The 20,470-nt window shown below is 34.0% G+C and overlaps 1 protein-coding gene across 1 annotated transcript in view; it reads left to right on the forward strand.

Annotated features, from left to right (window-relative positions):
* LOC105334630 (uncharacterized) overlaps positions 1 to 20,470 on the forward strand; it is a 52,858-nt gene that overhangs the window by 14,795 nt on the left and 17,593 nt on the right. Inside the window, exons 6-8 of the mRNA XM_066074363.1 lie at positions 8,755 to 9,423; positions 9,512 to 9,618; positions 18,881 to 18,971. Coding sequence (XP_065930435.1) covers positions 8,755 to 9,423; positions 9,512 to 9,618; positions 18,881 to 18,971 — 867 coding nt within the window. The remainder of the gene's footprint in view (positions 1 to 8,754; positions 9,424 to 9,511; positions 9,619 to 18,880; positions 18,972 to 20,470) is intronic.

Raw genomic sequence — 20,470 nt, forward strand, 5'->3', positions numbered from 1 at the left:
TTGTTGCTTAGATAATTGAATATGTACATAATAACTAAGATTTGTGATTTCACGAAATTACATGTATTTCAGAATCCATATGCTTCCTTAACACCCCCGCGTGGTTAATGACATGCAGTGATTTTGGACCAAGTCAATGTTAAGGTTAAAGTGGATCTCTTTATAATCAGTTTTAGATGGTCACCAAAGATTATTTTTCATTTGCTTAATCTTGCTCAAATGAACAAAAATGCATGTAGGTAAGGGATAATGAGATGGAATAAGAAGTTCTATGCCAGGTGGAAAATTTCTAAGTTATAGGTCAAGGCCAAAGCAAAATTGTTTAAAATTCTTTTCATCCTATTGTCCATTATTTAAGCGGAGCCTTTGAGATGGTCACCATCTCAATGTAGTCTAGTTTGCTTAGCTAAGAAGTCAGAGTCATTAACATTTGAAAGCTGGTCATTCAAGTTATCTAGTATATTGAATCTAAATAGGATTTAAAGAGGTTGAATCTGTCAGCAACATCTGACATAGCCTCTGGTCTATATGTATTTAGAATTGTTGGGTCCTTATGAGTATAAAGTCATCCATAGACTGGTCTCTAATATTAGCCAGGAAAACTGTAGTCTGCTTTGAGGACATAGGCTTAGATAGTCTGTTGCAATGTGGCATCGAACTACAAATAATTTAAAAACCCCAAATTCCACTTTTTATGTGTTCAAGTCATATGCTTATGATGGATTCAACCACCTCAATAGTAATACTATAATGATATAACAGCCAATCAATATGCCATTTAGTTAACATGTATTTTTTAGTTCACTTGAGTCACTTTATTAACCGCCGGGGCCTCAAGGGTGGGGCCAAAGTTTTTAAAATCTTCCCTTATCCAACACATGCGAAGGAAAAAAATGAATGCATGATTATGATGTCCAGCAGTCCTTTACCAAACAAATGGAATGACATGGCCCCTGGGTCAGGGGTGACAGACCCTAAGATTGAGCCAAGATTTCCATGTAGTGAAAATGTAGTAAATCTTAAAAAATCATCTTTTGTACTCCTTTATATTTTTGAGAAAAACTAAATCTATGGTCATTATATCCATAAAGCTTTCAATATAAAGTTGTAAAATTCATGACCTCTGGATCAAGGGTTTAGGCCCTTTGGGTAGGGCTAAATGGTAACATAATCAGTCTAGGCGGACTCCGAAAACGGCGTAAACTCCGAAAACGGAGTATTTGGCACCGTCATGCATTGCGATTTTCTCAACTTCCGCTTTGTAGCTAATGTAAATAATGGGGAGTTGCCCCCCTTTCCCGTAAAAAACGTGATTGAAAAATAGATTGAAATCATTCAAGAGCGTGAAAAAAAAATGGAAACGACTCAGAGATGGTTATTTTAAATTCATACCTCAAAAGAAATGTGAAAATATGTTTCGGTAAACAACAGGAAAAATACATACAAAAATTTAAACTCGCACGTGGTCGACCAGGACAAGATAGGATAAGAAAATCAGACTTCAAATTAAAACTAGAGATGGACATTTAAATGTTGCACTCATGTAAGTATTTAAGCCTTTAATAAAGGTGATGTTTTTTTTTAATACGACTAATTACGATGTATACAAGGTTTTAAGAAGTGCCGACTGGGCGAGTCATCGCGTGATCAAAAGAACGGTGTATTGACTACAAACGGGATATAAAACTCATATGAATAGTTCAATTCACACCCTAGCACATAAATAATTCTTATTAATAGTGAAATCATGGAAAAACATTAATTTATTCACTTTTATTGACATCGTCATCGGAAACAGAATTGACCAACTTTGACAGCCAATAAAATTTGATTTGCCCAACGAACCTATATTTTTGCCAAATACATTCTTTTGAAACATGTCTTATAAAGCATTTAAACGTATTTTCAGACCTGCATATGAATAATCCGCTTTGCACGATCAATTTTCCTGAATGCCCTGTTTTCACGTAAAAATGTGATATTTTGATTAACTGCGCATGCGCCGAACTCCTTTTTCGGAGTATTTTTACTTTTGAGAAATCACTTCCGTTACTCCGTTTTCGGAGTCCACCCAGACTGATAATGAAAATGATTTAAATTTTTAAATATTTTCTTCTGTACTTACTGTGGAATCATTAGATTTCGTGGTGGCTCAATTTTCGTGGAATTCGTGGGTACCTCTCATCAACGAATTAACATCCTCCACGAATTAATAAATTATGGTAATAAAGTCATATTTCCTTTGTAGGTTTAACAGAATACACGAAATTACGTCCACACGAACTTGTAAAATTTAAGCAATCCACGAAAATTGGCCCCCACGAAATTTAATGATTCCACAGTAAACTCTCATTGGAGATTAATTAAATGTACCATATTATTATTATTATGTCCACGATGTCCTTTTTTTAAATGGTGAAATTCCCTGCCCACGGGGCACAAATATGACTGATAGTGAATGTGTATTTTTAGCTCACCGAGACGAAGTCAGGGGGAGCTTATGCTATACCCCCAGCATCGGCGTCAGCTTCTGGACCTGGTTAAAATTTTTGCTGCAGGTCCTGTATCTAAGTTATTACTTGTCCTATCTTCACCAAACTTGCATGGATGATGCATCTGGACCTACTTATGTACTTGAAAGACGTGGATGCTGAATCTGGGTCCTAAATTTCAGATGCTAGAGGAGGTTTTTGGAGCAGGTAAAAGTTTTTGTTGCAGGTGCCTTTTGATAGCAATATCTAAGTTACTGCTGGTCCAAACTTCACGAAACTTGCATGGATGGTGCGTCTAATGATACTGATGCTCCAGACAGGCTTGAATGCTGAATCTGAGCCATAGGTTTTGGATGCTGGATGAGGTTAAGGTTTTAAGAGCTGGTTAAAGTTTTTGAAACAGGTGCCCTCTGATGATGATATCTTACTTATTACTTGTCCTAACTTAACCAAACTTGCAAAGATGGTGCGTCTTATGATACTGGTGAACCGGACAAGTTTAAATGCTGAATCTGAGCCATATGTTTCGGATGCTGGATAAGGTTAACTTTTTTTGGAACAGATCATGTGTTTAATAGATAATAACACTATTTCAAACTTGCATAGTTGATTAATCTATAATATGAATGAATTGAAGAGGTAGCTTCAGATGCAGAACTTGATTTCAATTATCAAGGATGCTAAAAAATATATATAATATTGTATTGTATGATACGATGTTGTATATTATATATTCTACTACAGTTATTGCAGAGATCAAAGAGATGCCGCGGACATTATTCTCCAATATACCACGAACGTCATCAGTAAATTATCAGATCAGAAATACCTATTTGTCTCGCACTGATCATGAAAGTACAACTTCAAACCGTAAAAAGTTTTAAAACCATGTCAATTTCTGATGTTAGTTCCGGTCAAAACGATGTGTATTGCCTCAAACGTTTATTTTTAAGAGATTAATGCGGCTGTTTCTAGGACCTCCCGAGCACATTTTCACTGCATGTTTTTACATAAAATATATAACGTGTAGTAGTAATAATCGCATTAAATTGCCCTTAAAATATTAGGAATATAACTCAAAGATATTTTATAAATAAGTGAAGAGTATCAAAAATCCCAAGAAAAATTTCTGTCGTCTGCATGTGATTCCTCTGATCGATACACATGTAAATATGACTTACATAACCGCTGAAGTTACACGGAACAGCCGTCAAAATGACATAGATCATCTCTCTATAGGAGAAACGATCTGTAGAAATACTGGGCTGTTAGTAGAATAGAAATTAAGTTCTTGTTTTTTTTAATGTTGTAGGATAACCTCCTGGGTCTCGAAATGTTGTTTAAAATATAAAAGCCTCGGCTAACACCTCGGCTTTTATATTTCAAAACAACATTTCTCAACCTTGGAGGTTATTCTTCAACATTCACGATAACTCATCCTTTATTTCTTAAATATAGTATCATACTTTATTGTATAATATGATATTGATTTTTATAATATGGTATTATATCACATGATATTGTGTCAAAACAGTATAATCCATGAATATCTAAGATCATAAAGTATGATTTTCATATAATATGATAAAATTGGTTTCATAATGGTGATGCCTCATAAAGGTGATGCCTCATAAAGGTGATGCCTCATAAAGGTGATCTTTGTAATCTGTGATAACCTATGTTTTTTCATTAACTTAAGACACTCAAGTAACCTACTGCTGTTGGTCATATGTTGCCTGTAAATAATTGAACATTTTTAACTTGAAAATTTTAAGTGAACTGTAACTGTCATATGGCCAAATTAAATTTTGTACAGAGGGTTCCACTTAATCTGATAGTGGTTAATCGATTAGTTCGGTTAATCTAAAATAATATAAAAACACCAAACCATTTCTTATATATCCCTTTATATTTTGTCCTGATAATCTGAAAGGAAAAAATTTGGTTATTCTGATAGGATTGTGACCATGATGTAATGATTTCCCACCGTCTTACAAATGACAATATTCTTTTGTTTAATCGGTTGACACCCCTCTTGTGTACACAGTAACTCTTTACAGGGCATTAGTTACACTTCAACGCACACAGGTGTCTCCCTTCTTCATAAGATGAAAGCTACAGCGTTAATTATTCTGGGTTACCACACAAAGGACTGACCTTACCTGTGTACACATTTTATTGTTTTTTTACGCGAGTACTTAATTCCGTGATTCAACGATTTACCATCAAATCGCGAGTACATAAAATCGCGATTGCCGAAATTTATTATCAAAGTTTCATGTAGTTTACATGTGACCCAAAATTAACAGTGAGATTTTAGAATTCGCGAGACGGGCTTCTCGCGATTTTACGCGGATATTAATTCCTCGCATTTAATTAGGAATTTACAGTATATATGATTTGAAATTATGAAAGAAAAGTGAGATAGAAACATAGGAAACAAACAATCACGACGTTATTGCTATTGAAAAGCCAGACAATTTTTAGAAACCAACATATTTTGTTTAATCATATGTTGTTCGATATAATAAAACATTGCATTAATGTTCTTATGGCGAAGTTCTCGGTAAATATGATTTTTCTTGGAGTAATAAATCTTCATATTTCTCTCACCAATGAGTCACCATCATGTAATTAATGCATATTATCAATTGTGGTCTGTAACAGAGATGCTTATACCGGGTATATATACTAGTGGCATATTGAGGCTGATAAGCTGTGCAATGATAGTAAAACATTGCAAGATTACATGAGACATGTTGAGCAACAGTCTCATAGTCGCAAAACACACGCATATACAGCAGCGATTCATCTTACAACCTTTAAAAATCATGCATCACTCTTGTGAGTATACAAAACATTGTAAAACGTTTGTACTATTGTTCGTGCGATGCACTGCAATGATTTTGATCGCATTTGGTCGCGTCTGAATAGTGTCCACTATTTTGAGGAGACTTGATGCGATCACTAAAATGCATGCAACGAATGTGAGACCTCGTGCAATGTTCGAGAGAGCTCGTGCAATCTAAAAAATTCCGATCACAAAGTGTTGTAAAGTGCTCATGCGCCAATTGTGAAAGGGGCTTAAGGTGGCTCACTACATTGTGAAATATTTTCTCAAATCAGCAGAAAATTACTTGATTATGATAGATATCACAATGGATAAGAAGAATTTAGGTCTAATAGCTAGGCCCAAAAATATGCAATTTTAGATGAAAAATTCAAATGATTTTTTATCATGCATAATTAATTATAAAACAGCATTTTATATAAAAGAAAAAGAATTTTGATAAATTGTCCAGGTGAAGAGTGACTGTTCAGACAAATAGCCATTTTCTCTTAATACTTCCTGTCGAAATGGCGGCCTTTTTTGAAACCATCGTAATATCAAAGAGAAACAATTTCTTTTGAACATTTACAAACAAAATAAAGACTAAAATGCTATTTCATTGCTTAAATGCAAGGTAAATTATTTCATTTCAAACTACAGGTAACTCTTGATAACTCGAAGTCCACGGGACTGCGATAAAACTTTGAGAAATCGAGAGTTCGAGGTTTCAAGAGTCCGGAAATTTCCGGGTTGGCTTTCGGGTTTTAAATTTAGGCTAACCAGATGTTATGATTTAACTCTTCATTTTAATGCCTAAGTTGCACTTGAACTTGTAACAATTACGATGTTTCTTTGTGATTTCCAGGTGAATATATTAGATCAAGATGTTAAGAAAGGAATATAATTAAGAAAATTATATGCTATATATTTTATAATGTAACACAGTTTCAAATTGAATAAAAGTAAAAATATTGTATATTGTCATAATACATGTATTTATTCAATATAAATATCGTTTGCATTTACGATGACATAAAAACGACAATGCATCAATTTACAACATTAATATTTAGAATGATTTATAAACAAATATCAAAGACATGTGTTCATAATGAATATCTGAAATGACTCAATATCAATCAATTATCACCCTCCAGTTACCTGTGCCACGTGCTTAAACTCCCGTTACACGGGTCGCGCGTCTAACGCCTGAGGTCATTTAAAAATGACCACAGAAGGTGTTAATTAGGCATTGCTTGAGTTCACACAGCCACTTCGAGGTATCAAGGGTAAATTACAAAGGATTATGTATAATGGGACCGTATTTTGACTTCGAGGTTTCAAGGGTTTCGAGAGATTGAGAGTTCGAGAAATCAAGGGTAAATTTGCTTGGTTATATAGCGGAAAAAATCGGGACTGGCAACTGACTTCGAGAGATCAAGAACTTCGAGAGATCGAAGTTCAAGCCATCGAGAGTTACCTGTATTGACATACAGATTATATCTTTTCATTGATAAATTATGTCTTGAAACAAGTTATATCTTATTCTATACCAAAATCAAAGACCACAAAAATGCTAAATCGGTCAATCTAATAATCGGTTAATCTGATAATTTTTCTCTGACAAATGAGGCCAGCATTTTTTGAAATTTCGATTTACAAACCCGCCGACCCTATTTTTTAAAAATTCAAATAAAAATAAAAGGACCTAAACTAGCTATTAATTTTATTTTTTCCTCCGACCCGAAATTTCCTTTCTGGTAAAAATAAAAATAATGTTGATGCAATCACGTATGTGTAGTCTGAATTATTGTTGTTCATGCATTGATTTAATAATTAAAAAGACCAAGTTCTTTCCGATCAAGTCACAGGCACTAGAAGTCACCAAAAAAAACACCATTGGGTCTACTTCTGTTTGCTTTCGTCCAACCCTACAATTTACGACCCTTTTAAGTTTTGTGATCGGCAACTTAGCCAGAATTTCCTCAAGAAAGAGAAGTTGAAGTCTTTTTCTATCACAATTCCGTAAATTTAAAAAAAAAACTCATTGGCAAGAAAATGATAAGTTACTTATTTAAAAAACATTTTTGCAAAATAAATTCTAAAATAATCATAATTTAACCGTTTGGAAATCGATCCTCTACATAATGGTTGTAAGTGGGTCATAGGGTTGGACTAATAACCCTAAACACACTGAACACAGGAGTCTTATGACTAAAGGAAAGAGAATGATTTTATTTGTCATTAAGCTAACAAAATAACGAAACATTTCCTTTATTAAAGGTATAATTACATAAATAAATAAAATTTTAAAAATTAGTTCGTCTTTTTTAAATAAAAAAAATTGTTCGATTTTTTACTGACATTTATGGACATGCTTCTAATCCAATTTATTTTCAGTAACAATATTTTAAATTTTGAATTTGTGAATAGCATTGTTAACTTAATCAAATAAATGATTTCTCAAACTTCTTCCTATTTTTCTGCAAGGAAGAAGTGAAAACTCCCTTAATTTTTGTGGTTTTAATGTATATGTACAGTATGTACTTGTATATATATATAAAAAAAAAAAACCTTCGTTTTTATACATGCATATACAATATATTAACACAAATTTTCAGTGCCCATGGATAAAATATGTTATGATAAGAACATCATCAACAACCAAAATTACTTATATATTTAAAAAATGGCAGCTCCTGGACATGTGTTCTTATTTTAAAAATTAAAAAAATATTGTTGAAAAATTGTTTTATTTTTATTTATTTTTTCTCGACGGACAAATTTTTCAATTTTATTTTTATTTTTTTCCCTCCTCCTACCCAAATTTGAAAAATATTTCGTAAATCTAAAAATAAAAAAATGCTGGCCTGACTATCAGATTAGGTGGAACCCTCTGTATGTGTTTTTGTTGAGGAAATCTAATTTCCTGTGCATTAAGTTTGTGTGCATTTTAAACGAAACTGTGAATATCATTAAGTATTGACCATTAAAGGCCTGCAGATTAAAAATAAAAAAGTTTAAAATTTTCGGCCCCCTAGCAAAAGCCTCTCCCGCTAATTTATGAATTGGTGTTTGCAGATTTCCAATAATAAAAGCAGGAGATACTTGTTTGAGGAGACTCGGGTTTAAGACTCAAAACTGAAACATGAGACAGGTCCATTTAAGGGAGATGGTACTCAGGTGACCATCAAAGCCTAAGAGCCTCTTATTTAATTTGAAAACAGAGTGATCAGGGTAAACTGTCATTTGGCCATTTAATTAAATATGTAAATCTTTCAAAAGCTTGCAGCAAATGTGTAGTGTACGAGTACGTTTTAGGGTCTGTAATTTATCTTACAGTATAACCAAGTGTAAACTTTAGTCATTTATTTAAACCACTTCATGAGTTCAAATATAAAAACTCAATGACTTCTTTTTTCATCCTTTAAGATTTAGTCAAGCAGCAAGGTGGCTTGCTGGAAGAAGATATTAAAGACGAATCACAAGAAGTAGAGATTATACAAGAATTGGCAGAAGAAGATGTAGAGAAAGAGTCACAAGAACAGGAGGTTATACAAGGATTGCCGGAAGAAGACATTGAGGAAGAGTCACAAGAACAGGAGGTTATACAAGGATTGCGAGAAGAAGACGTTGAGGAAGAGTCACAAGAACAGGAGGTTATACAAAGATTGCCAGAAGAAGACGTTGAGGAAGAGTCACAAGAACAGGAGGTTATACAAGGATTGCCAGAAGAAGACGTTGAGGAAGAGTCACAAGAACAGGAGGTTATACAAGGATTGCCAGAAGAAGACGTTGAGGAAGAGTCACAAGAACAGGAGGTTATACAAGGATTGCCAGAAGAAGACGTTGAGGAAGAGTCACAAGAACAGGAGGTTATACAAGGATTGCCGGAAGAAGATGTAGAAGAAGAGTCACAAGAACAGGAGGTTATACAAGGATTGCCGGAAGTAGATGTAGAAGAAGAGTCACAAGAACAGGAGGTTATACAAGGATTGCCAGAAGAAGACGTTGAGGAAGAGTCACAAGAACAGGAGGTTATACAAGGATTGCCGGAAGAAGATGTAGAAGAAGAGTCACAAGAACAGGAGATTATACAAGGTAATAACTTATGAATGCTGCAATAAGTTTTTTCTTTACATTTTATGGATGATATGAGTTTTTTGAAACCTTTGAATTTTATTTCAAGGAGGACATGATCTTTTGAGATGTGGAAGATGCAAAGGCATTTATAGTGATGTAGCCTTGTTTTTTAAGCACAGAACAACTTGTCATGCAAAGAAAGAGAGCACCAAGGTAAGTTAAATTGTGATTTACATACATTCATAGTTCTCTCAAAACTACAGGCTAAATGACGAAAGTCTGAATAACAGTTTGTTATAGAAATGAATAAAAAAATGTAAACCCACTTTTATTTGCGACGACTTTATTTCGTGATTTACTTCCAATAAACTGGTTTGTGATGACTAATGTTTATGACCAAGCCTTAACAAGGCCTGTCTTGTTATAACTACAAAACGATAACAACTGGTTCACAGCGAAAATATTCACAAGGACGAGGCCCTCATGAACCTAGCTAAAATTTCTCGCACACGAATAAAAGTTGGTTAACAGTAATTTTTTGAAAATGCAAGGGCTTCAATTTTTGAAGATAATTTAGAAGCATTGGTAAGTTAAGGCAATGTTATTAACACTGTTGGTCAAAGAGTAGAGAAGGAGGGGGCAGGAAGGGTATGTCCAATTTTGAGAGAGAGAGAGAGAGAGAGAGAGAGAGAGAGAGAGAGAGAGAGAGAGAGAGAGAGAGAGAGAGAAATTAGGAGTGTGTACCATACACAAGGCTTTGCAGTAATAAAGTTCAATTATCGCTCTGCTAGCCATGCTAGCAAGATTTAGATAAAGTGTGATGCTCTAGGCAAAAACCTCCATTATCTCATTAAAAACAACGTCAATCCACGCGTCTAAATATCACGACGTAACCGGTGTATTCTCTTATGTCTTGTGTTTCAGTTCCATGTCCAAACATCAGTTACAACGTAGTGAGGGAATTTCTGCTTAGCCTAAATAAAGTTTTGCATAATCAATAATTTTTTTAAGATAAAAGTGGGATGTTTAAAAATTTATAAGTGAATTATGACTGAAGGTTGAAATATACATGCATGCACTTTTCAAAGAATGTGGACCTAAGTTGTGTGGAACAAGTAAAATTTTGGGGCTTCAAAGTTAATTTCAGTAACTTTTTTTAATGTAATATTCATCAATTTACTTAAATACTAAAGATCTTTATTAAGTAATTGATAAATTAGCATAACTCAAAATATTTTTTTTAAACAAACGTGATGCTTAACTGAGTGACGATCTAATCTAAATGTCATAGGTGCCCAAAAACATGTATTTATGTGTTGTCAGTAGTAAACGATAACCCGATATCAACAGTGACATGAATGATTTGTATACTTCAACTATAACTGTAGCAATAAAAAAACCAAAAAAATCATCTGACAAAAAATCACTCATGAGATAAGCTACAGAACTTTAGCTTCATGGAAAAACTGGGTTGACCAATTATCCGAGAAGCTACAATTCTGCAACTATCATAAGATAAACATTTATGAATGCTAATCAGAAATACAGCAGAACCTTTCATTGTGGTTTCTATACACAGCAGTTGTTATTGTCTTCTTTTTCCTTTTAATTAGTATTAATTGTATTTGAATATTTAACTCAGAGATAAGTATGTTTGGACGCTTTAAAGGGACTTGGACACGATTTGAGATCAAAATTTTTATTTTTTATGTATAATATGGTTTATTGGTGCATTTTAAATGATTGACCAATATATTAAATGTTAAAATCAAGTTACAAGCGAGATAAAGAGGTAAGAATTGATTGTTATGTAAACAAAGCTCGAGTCTTATAGTTGTTTACAAAAAATGTAATGTAAAGAATTACCATTTCTTAAACAAAATGGCATGTAAAAAAACAATTTAAACTAATTTATTAAATATCTTCTTAAATAATATTATCAACAAAAGAAAGTTACATTTGATTGAAATTTACACCAATACAACGAATATCTAAAAAATGACAATATTCGAGCTTTGTTTACAAACAAAGAATTATAAACTCTGTATCTTGTTTATAAATTGATATTTGAGTTTCAAATTTTTATCATGGCATTATAAACTTTTATATTTTTCAGTATATATATAAACATTGAAAATGGAAAAATAAAATTTGAAAATTTTAAGTCAAATCGTGTCCAAGTCCCTTTAACAGATGTACCTGAAAGGCTGAATTTCATACCTTTTGGCGGACACTTAGCTGTTACAGGAACCAATCATTATACAACCTGTTTTTGATTTGTGAATATATCTTCTACTTTGTTTGTTAGTCTCATGGCTTTTGGATCTGTGTATATATGAAAACCAAAAATGATACACTACAGCCAGCGCGGATCCCGTATTTTCCCGCGACATCGTGATGGTGTTTTAATCCTTTCCGCGGGGCCACGATTTTACCGCGATGGTGTAAGACACTGTAACAGGTGTGTGTTTCTGTATCATTGATTAAACCGAAAAGAAGAAAAAAACCGCTGTTTTAATTATTGTTAGAATTTAGATATAAATATTATTAGAAGAAAAATTCATTATTTTTTTTGAATTGTTTTTAACAAAAACTTCTAAAAAACTATTGCTGCATTTGTTAATATTGTGTAAGAGTCCCAAACATACCAATTTATTACGCAAATCATGCATATACCGTGATATACGTGTACTTGAAAATTAGTTTAAAAGTTTTATTTTTTTGCATATGATGAGTTGAAAATATGCCACAGATTTATAGAAGACAAATATTCCGCGATGTACTATTATAAGGTCGCGATCATAGGCATCGACTCAACTTTTATGTTTTCCCCACAATCTGACTCTTATTTAACTCATTAAATACTTTCGGGCCCCCCTCTCTCTCTCTCTCTCTCATTATAAAAAATAAGATTTTATGTAAATTATCTTAAGAGGGTCGGTGTTAATTATAGTTTAGGCAACGGTATCGTCAATTATGGAACAATTATCACCTTGCAGGACAAGTGTCACCTATTATATATATATATGAAGGCGACAATATATATCGTATGCGCTTTAGGTAGACTGCCTATATTCGAACACAAAATAATGCATACTTCAAACAGGCACATTGAAAATCAGTCATCCGTATGTTTAGGGGTGTGTAACTATTACATAACACTTCCTGTCTGTGACAGCAACCGTGCTCTGACCACGTGCCGTGAGAAATCTTATCGAATGTTGAGACATTCTCTCTCTCTCTCTCTCTCTCTCTCTCTCTCTCTCTTATTTCAAATAAATTATATTTTATGTGAACTGCTAAAGTAGAACATGTAGACATTAACGGCATTCTAAATGAAATGCACATACGTAACAGGCGTTTTCAGAAATATATATCATACCAGGGACGTATATATAAAAGTCCATGATCATACACGATTTTTATCTTTACCACATGAAGATAAAATAATGCATGATTTAGACAGATATATAGAAAATCAGAAGTACAGCACAATTTATTGAAAAGCTATCCCTGTGTATAACTATTACATAACACTTGCCGTGAGAAATCTTAGCGAATGTTGAGACACACCTCTCTCTGTCTCTCTGTCTCTCTCTCTCTCCAAAATCAAAATATATAAAATTCTAAGAATTTTGAAAAATAAAACTTTCTTAATTTTAACATGGCTAAAGGAATTAATAATACTAGTATACCACATATACAAACGATTTTATCATTAGCATTTTCTTAAACTGATTGAACCTATTTTATTTAAAAACGATTGATAAACAAGTTATACAACTTATATTAATATTTTTCGTTGGCACTGATGTCAGCGCAAGGGGGTCAATGATGTGGGAGAAAGCCAGAGTGCCTGGAGAAAACCCACGTGTACAAGCGGGCAACCTGCAGCAAATCCATGCAACTAATGTCGATCATGGGGATTGAACTCGGGTTGCAGCGGTGATAAGCGAGTGCACTTTAAAACATTTTATATCTACATGTACTTTGTTATTCATTAAATCAATTCTTTAAACGTATTTCGAAATGGCCAGGTGTAAGGTATGTTTTATAAGTAAGAATTAATTATGAAAGATTGTAAATGAAATGCTAATTAGTATCCCCATTCTGGAGGCCAAAAAAGATATTTTGATGAAATGTTTATTATATAATTAATCAAATTAACTGATAACCAAGAATTGTCAGCGATGAATGTGCCAAAATTAATTTATATGTAACGCTATCGAGTATAAAAAATTCTGTATTAGCATAATTACAGGTTCCTTTTATTTCTCCCACTTTTTAAAGTACCGTATTTTCCCGACGATAAGTCGGTATTTTTTTTCTCTGAAGCAGAGCACTCGACTTATCGTCTTGATCGACTTGTCTAAGGCTTGAGGTCAGAAAATTGTGAAAAAAAAAAATATTGAAAATCTTGGTTTTAATCATCTTGAGCTGGCTGTGTTATTGAAAATTACGTTGTTGAAATCAATGTTCATCTTTAATTATTATCATTTTCACTCATCTGTTAACACTAAAATACATATTAATAACACTAGTTATTGGTGTATTTTTTTAATCAATTAAAAGTTTTACCGTTCGGTTTTTATAAACACATTGTCACATGATTCCATATATCACTATAGTGGGAAGATAATATTGCGCAGTAAAATTGAAACCAAACTTTGATGGAAAAATATATTGCAGTAGGTCCGGGGAATGTTTTAAAGTTTTATTATTTTATTAGTAAAGAGTTGTTAGTGGAAAGTATAAGTAAGAAATATTTTATGTTCCAAATCAATCTTAAAATACTTGATCGGCAATTATCAACTCTATTGTTTATACGGTAGACTGATCCCGGTTGTGTTAATAATCTTGCTAAGGCTGACATATATACGGCAATTTCACTCACTGTGTACATAAAGAGTACCGTTATAAGAGTGATTATAGTTCATTAATTAATTATTGTCCAATTCTTTGATTATTGTTAAATTAAAAAATTTAGGAAACGTATGTATGTCGTATATCGTCATTATCAAGTCGTACAAATGATCGATCTATTCTAACAGTGTCTCTTTAAAATAATAGCGTTTAACTGTATTACTGGATACAAAGTAAACAAGTTTCATCAAATCATAGTAATTGCTAAGCTTTCTGCACTTGAGATCCCCCTTTGAAGTCCGACACGAGACAGGTGCATGCCTCTGACACCGGAAATTGTTAAACAAACATTGACCACGCACCAAGTCAACAGGTGGCTGGTTACGTAATGGTGAATACACTGGCGATGGTCAGAGTGGATGATTATTTTAATGCATGGGAATAAAATATTTTTGTCAAAGTAAGTTTAATTTTGCATAACACGCGATATCGGGAATTGTTTACAATGCAAGCGACTTTGTAGATGTTGTCAGTATTTGAAAATATGATGCATAAGTATAAAGAGTAATTGCTTAAATGTTAATCATTAATAATAATTGGTAGCAATATCGGGGACATCGTGGCATCATACACTGATAATGTTACTGCAGTTTTATACACCATTTTGAAGCGATAAGTTCGACGTGTCGTCTGAATCGACGTATCGTAGGATTTTGTTAAAATTTTGGTTAGAAATGAGCAATTCGACGAGTCATCCGCATCGACAAGTCGTCTGGAAAATACGGTAATAATAATTAATTGTAACAATCAACTCCTTTTATAAAATAAAGGAATATTCATTAATTCTCTCAATCATATTTCCCATAAGAGAAGAAATTGGGGGAGGTAACTCGCGTTAAAAACAAGAAGAGTTCACCTGGGACTGGTTTCACAGTACTGCGACGGTGTGGACAAGGTGAGATCTGTATTGCGAGGATGCACGGTTTTACCTGAGTTATACCTGATCGGATATAAGAATTTGCGAATTACTGTGAAGTAAAATCAGGTAGAACATTTGTATGTTAATTCTTACGGACGGCGGAATATCACAAGTGACCGTTTGATGCTGAGGATATTTTGGAAATGAACTTTGCACAAAATTGAATTCGTGAATTCTTTGTTGAACTGAGAAAATTACGGTGATCTTTTACTTTCTTCAATTTTGGTTTGTTTCTTCATATAACAAAACAGATGTTGACTGTTTTTCGGGTAACATTGATTATATTAGCCCCCTTGGGACAAAAATATTGCCCTTCACTTCGCGTCGGGCAATATTTATCCCTCAGGGGCTAATATAATCAATGTTGTCCTCAACCCCAGTCAATATTTGTATAATAATATGTAGGGATGTCAATTCGGTCAATTTTTAGTACTCGGACGTTTTTCCGATCGAGTACCTAGGTACTCGGTAAAAGTGTAAATAAATATGAACAAGTACATTGATAACTGTAAAACCTTGGTCACTTTTGTAGAAATAAAACCACATGATCTAATGGGAGGTTTCCCCGTAAGTGTGTTTCTGTTGTAAGAATTATGAGCACTTCGTATTTCCAGACCTTTGAAGTCGGTGGCGGCATTTTAGGTCTGTTCAATTTCTCTACTGTGTGCTATCTAATTTTATAATAGACTATATCAACGATGTTCAGTGAAAACAAATCATTAAAATAAGCCAAAAATAAGGGTAGAAGACAGCCAAAGGTGAGAAAAGCTAGGTAACAGGTGCTTGGTCACGATAATTACTATATAAACACTGTCACAGGCGATAACGGTCATTTAGCATATTTAGAGGCGTAAGAAATCCTAATTACTGTATGTACAAGTGCAATGGACATTTTAAGTTTTAAAACCGATGTTTTAATGCATTATTAAATAAACTTAGAAATATTAAAAAATATACATCCGAGTAACCGAGTAACAATTTTAGTATTCGATACTCGGACGGTCGATCGAGTACCCGATTAACCGGGTACTCGTTGACATCCCTAATGATATGTATATGTATAGTTACAGCAATAATTCTGTAGCGTTTATTTGCACAGTTGATGTCGAAGCAAATACATCAGTCCTTATTCTAATGCACTCTTACAACACCTTAATAATGAGAAATATATGTAATGCTGTATATCATTAGATAAGAATCAATTAAGAACTGAAATTGTCAAGGCGTAAATATGCATGACATGTTTCAATGTTCGTAAAATTTCGATCTCTTGCTAAAAAAGAAATAGTTTTTTTAGTAAAGAAAAATGGTTGTACCGTAATGCATTGGTTGCTCAAACCCCTTGATGTAGTAGATGTCCATGGATACACTAAGCCAATAATTTTTAGCACACCTGAGCTGAAAGCTTAAGTGAGCTTTTCTGATCACATTTTATCTGTTGTCCATCTGTTCTTTTGTCCGTAAACTTTTCACATTTTCGACATCTTCCCTTAGGCACCCAAGGTGTGTCCAATGCACGATGTTTTATCAATATTGTCGACATCGCAATGTTGGCCAATACCGAGTAGACATTGTGTTAATATCATATTAGCATAATTTTTAAATTTGCATTTGCAGCGTACCATATATATCCTGTGTACATTTTCGATATCGCAATGTTGACCAACATCGAGTCGACATTGTGTCCACATCGTGTGTCTTGTTTCCTGATTACATCGTCGACATTGCAATGTTGATCGATATCGGGTCAACATCGTGTCTACATCGTACCTCTTATATCCTGTTTACATCATCGATATCGCAATGTTGATCGACATCGAGTCGATATCGTGTTTACATCGTATGCCTTCTCTTCTGTTTACACCTTCGACATTGCAGTGATGATCAACATCCTGTAGACTTCGTGTCTACATCTTACCTCCTGTTTACACAGTCGACAACGCAATGTTGATCAACATCGTGTAGACATTGTCTACATCGTATCCTGTTTACATCGTCGACATTGTCGATATCGAATGTTGACCAACATTGAGTCGACATCGTGTCTACATCATGTTCCTTCTTTCCTGTTTACATATCGACATCGCAATGTTGATCAACATCGAATCAACACTCTGTCTACATCGTATCTCTAATATCATATTTACATCGTCGACATTGTCAATATCGCAACGTTGACCAACATCGAGTCGACATCGCAATGTTGATCGACATCGAGTCAACATCGTGTCTACATGGTACTTCTTATATATCCTGTTTACATCGTCGACATTGTTGATATCGCAATGTTGATCAACATCGATTCGACATTCCAATGTTGATCGACATTGAGTCAACATCGTGACTACATGGTCCCTCTAATATCCTGTTTACATCGTCGACATCGTGTCTACATCGTGTGCCTTTTTTTCTGTTTACATCGTTGACATTGTTGATATTGCAATGTTGAACAACACCGATTGGACATTGCAATGTTGATCGACATCAAGTCAACATCATGTCGACTATGTAAATGGCAAATAAAATATCGGCAATGTTAACAATGTAAATTCGATATCGGTTCAACAGGTAGTGTAGGTTCAAAGTAATGAAATTCATGACCCTGGGGTCAGGTTGGGGCCACAATGGGGGATAAGATTTTTACATAGGAAAATATAGAGTAAATCTTTCAAAAGCTCAGAAACTAAGGAAAATATAGAGTAAATCTTTCAAAAGCTCAGAAACTAAGGAAAATATAGAGTAAATCTTTCAAAAGCTCAGAAACTACTCAGCCAAAAAAGTTGAGTTGTGAAATTTGGGGGGGGGGGGGATCGAAGTTTTACATAGAAATATATAGAGTAAACCTATAAATTTTTTTCTCAGAAACTAATCTGCCAGGTGATTCTTTAAAATTGTTTAGACTTTGGCCTCTGAATGATCCTTGGGCCTTACAAGGGGTTCAGAGTTTGATGTAGGTTTATATCACATACATAAACAATTGTTAAAAATCTTTTTGATAATTTTAAGAATATCCAGGGGGAAAATTGATTTTTATTTATACAGGATCTACATGTATTATCCTACATTGTCCTGATAGTTTGTATTATGACTCCATTGAACTGATTTTTTTAAAATACGTATTGTTCTTCAGGTGAGCGATGTGGCCCATCGGCCTCTTGTGTTGAATAATTGATCGTAATATTAACATCAAAAGAATAATTTTATTTGTCTATATAAAAGGCAGATTTACGGTATGAATTAAAAAAGATATGATCTCTGATGCTCAGCCATAAATGTAGATAATTTAGAGTTAATAATGGCCGAGCATCAGAGATCGTTAATCAAATACAAATAAAGAATACAGCAAAATGTGTGTGGTTTTTTTTTGGTTTTTTTTTTGGGGGGGGGGGGTCATTTTAGGGGAGTTGTAAATTGGTGCCTTGGGGTCAGTGGCTTGGTCTTTTGGCCATTCATTCTTAATCATCATGTTAATTTGTTTCATTACATAAAATGTTGTAAATTTTATAAGAAACAGACTATATGACACTTGTGTTAGCTTATTAAACTAGAATATTTTGTGAATATGACATACCAAATTTTAAAAGCTCAAATGATCTCAAACTTTTTCACTTGATTAAAAAATTACAATTGCAGGCAGATCTTGGCAGGAATTTGTCTTCCTTAAGCAGTGATAAGAATCTTGCAGCTGAGGATGAACCAACGGCAGATCATCAAAATCCAGCAGGTATGTAGTTTCCGTACAAAGGCTATGTAGTTAGCTACGATAGCCATGCAATGTTTTACCTCTTAAAACAAAGTGTCAAAATTCCACTGGGATGTATAATAAGCACCCTTTTAATTCTCTCAAAGACATTTTTTAGAAAAAAATATGCATATTGTCATCAAATTGTTGTACATGTTAAGCTGTTAAGCGCAAGACTGGCCAATCAATACCTTTGTAATGAAGTATATAAATAAATGTAGATATATAAACAGGTGTTGTAATCAATTATCTCATTAAATCCCCGCAGACTTCATGATCAAATTACACACTCAATTATTTGTCATAAATTCATTATCAGGTGTCGAAGTTTGGCTTCTTTTGTTAAGGGGTCACATGTCGGAGTCAGAAGTCATGTGACAAAACAGACAAAATGGCCGTTGAAAACAGGCATGTTGAAACTATGGGACCTAAAAACACTGGCTGCTGGCCGCGTTAGTCAGGTGGCCGCTTAAATTAGTTAAAATATCGTGAAATACTAAATGGGCGGGATTGAAACTTGCCATTAATGGCAAGTTGCCGCTGATTTAAGGTGGCCGTAACAACAGGTGCGACTGTATATAGGAAACTGTCATATTCCGAACATCGACAAAATAATTGTAAAAATGCTACTAAGCTTTTTTTAGCTCACCAGAGCTGAAAGCTCAAGTGAGCTTTTCTGATCACATTTGTCTGTCGTCTGTCTGTCCATTCATCTGTCTGTCTGTCTGTTCATCAATCCATAAACTTTTTCCATTTTCAATTTTCTTATTCAGAACCACTGGGTCAATTTCAACCAAGCACAAAACATTAATAATATTGGTTGAAGTGAAGTTTGTTAAAATGAAGGCCCACACCTTTTTTAAAAGGGAGATAATAAAGAATTAATTGAAAAACTGTTGGTATCTTTCTAAAATCTTCTTCTCAAAACCTGTTTGGACAGAAAAGCTGACACTTTAATGGAACTAACCTTAGGAGTGAAGTGTTAAGTTTGTTCAAATCATGATCATTTGGGGTAGGGTGGGGCCACAATGGAAGGTCAAATTTTTACATAGAAATGTATAGAGAAAAATCTTCTTTTCAATAACCAGTTGGCCAGAAAAGCTGTCACTTGTATGGAAGCATCCTCAGGTTGTGTAGATTCAAGTAAGTTAAAATCAAGACCCCTAGTGGTGAGGTGGGGTCACAGTGAGAGTGAAGGGAGGTCAATTTTTTTTCATTTGAATATATAGGGGGAAATATTTTAAAATCTTTTCTCAATTACTCAAGTACCATTAGACTGATAAAGCTGTAACTTGTGTGGAAGCATCCTTGGGTAGTGTAGAAATCATGATTTCTGTGGGTAGGGTGGGGCCACAAAGGGGGGGGGGGGCTCAAATTTTTACTTAGAATATATATAAAAATCCAACTAGCCAATAAAGCTGTAACTTGTGTGGAAGCATCCTCTAGTAGTGTACACAATGTTGGGGGGGGGGGGGTTAGAT

This window comes from Magallana gigas, chromosome 2, assembly GCF_963853765.1.
Source record: "Magallana gigas chromosome 2, xbMagGiga1.1, whole genome shotgun sequence".
In the NCBI taxonomy this organism is placed as follows: domain Eukaryota; kingdom Metazoa; phylum Mollusca; class Bivalvia; order Ostreida; family Ostreidae; genus Magallana; species Magallana gigas.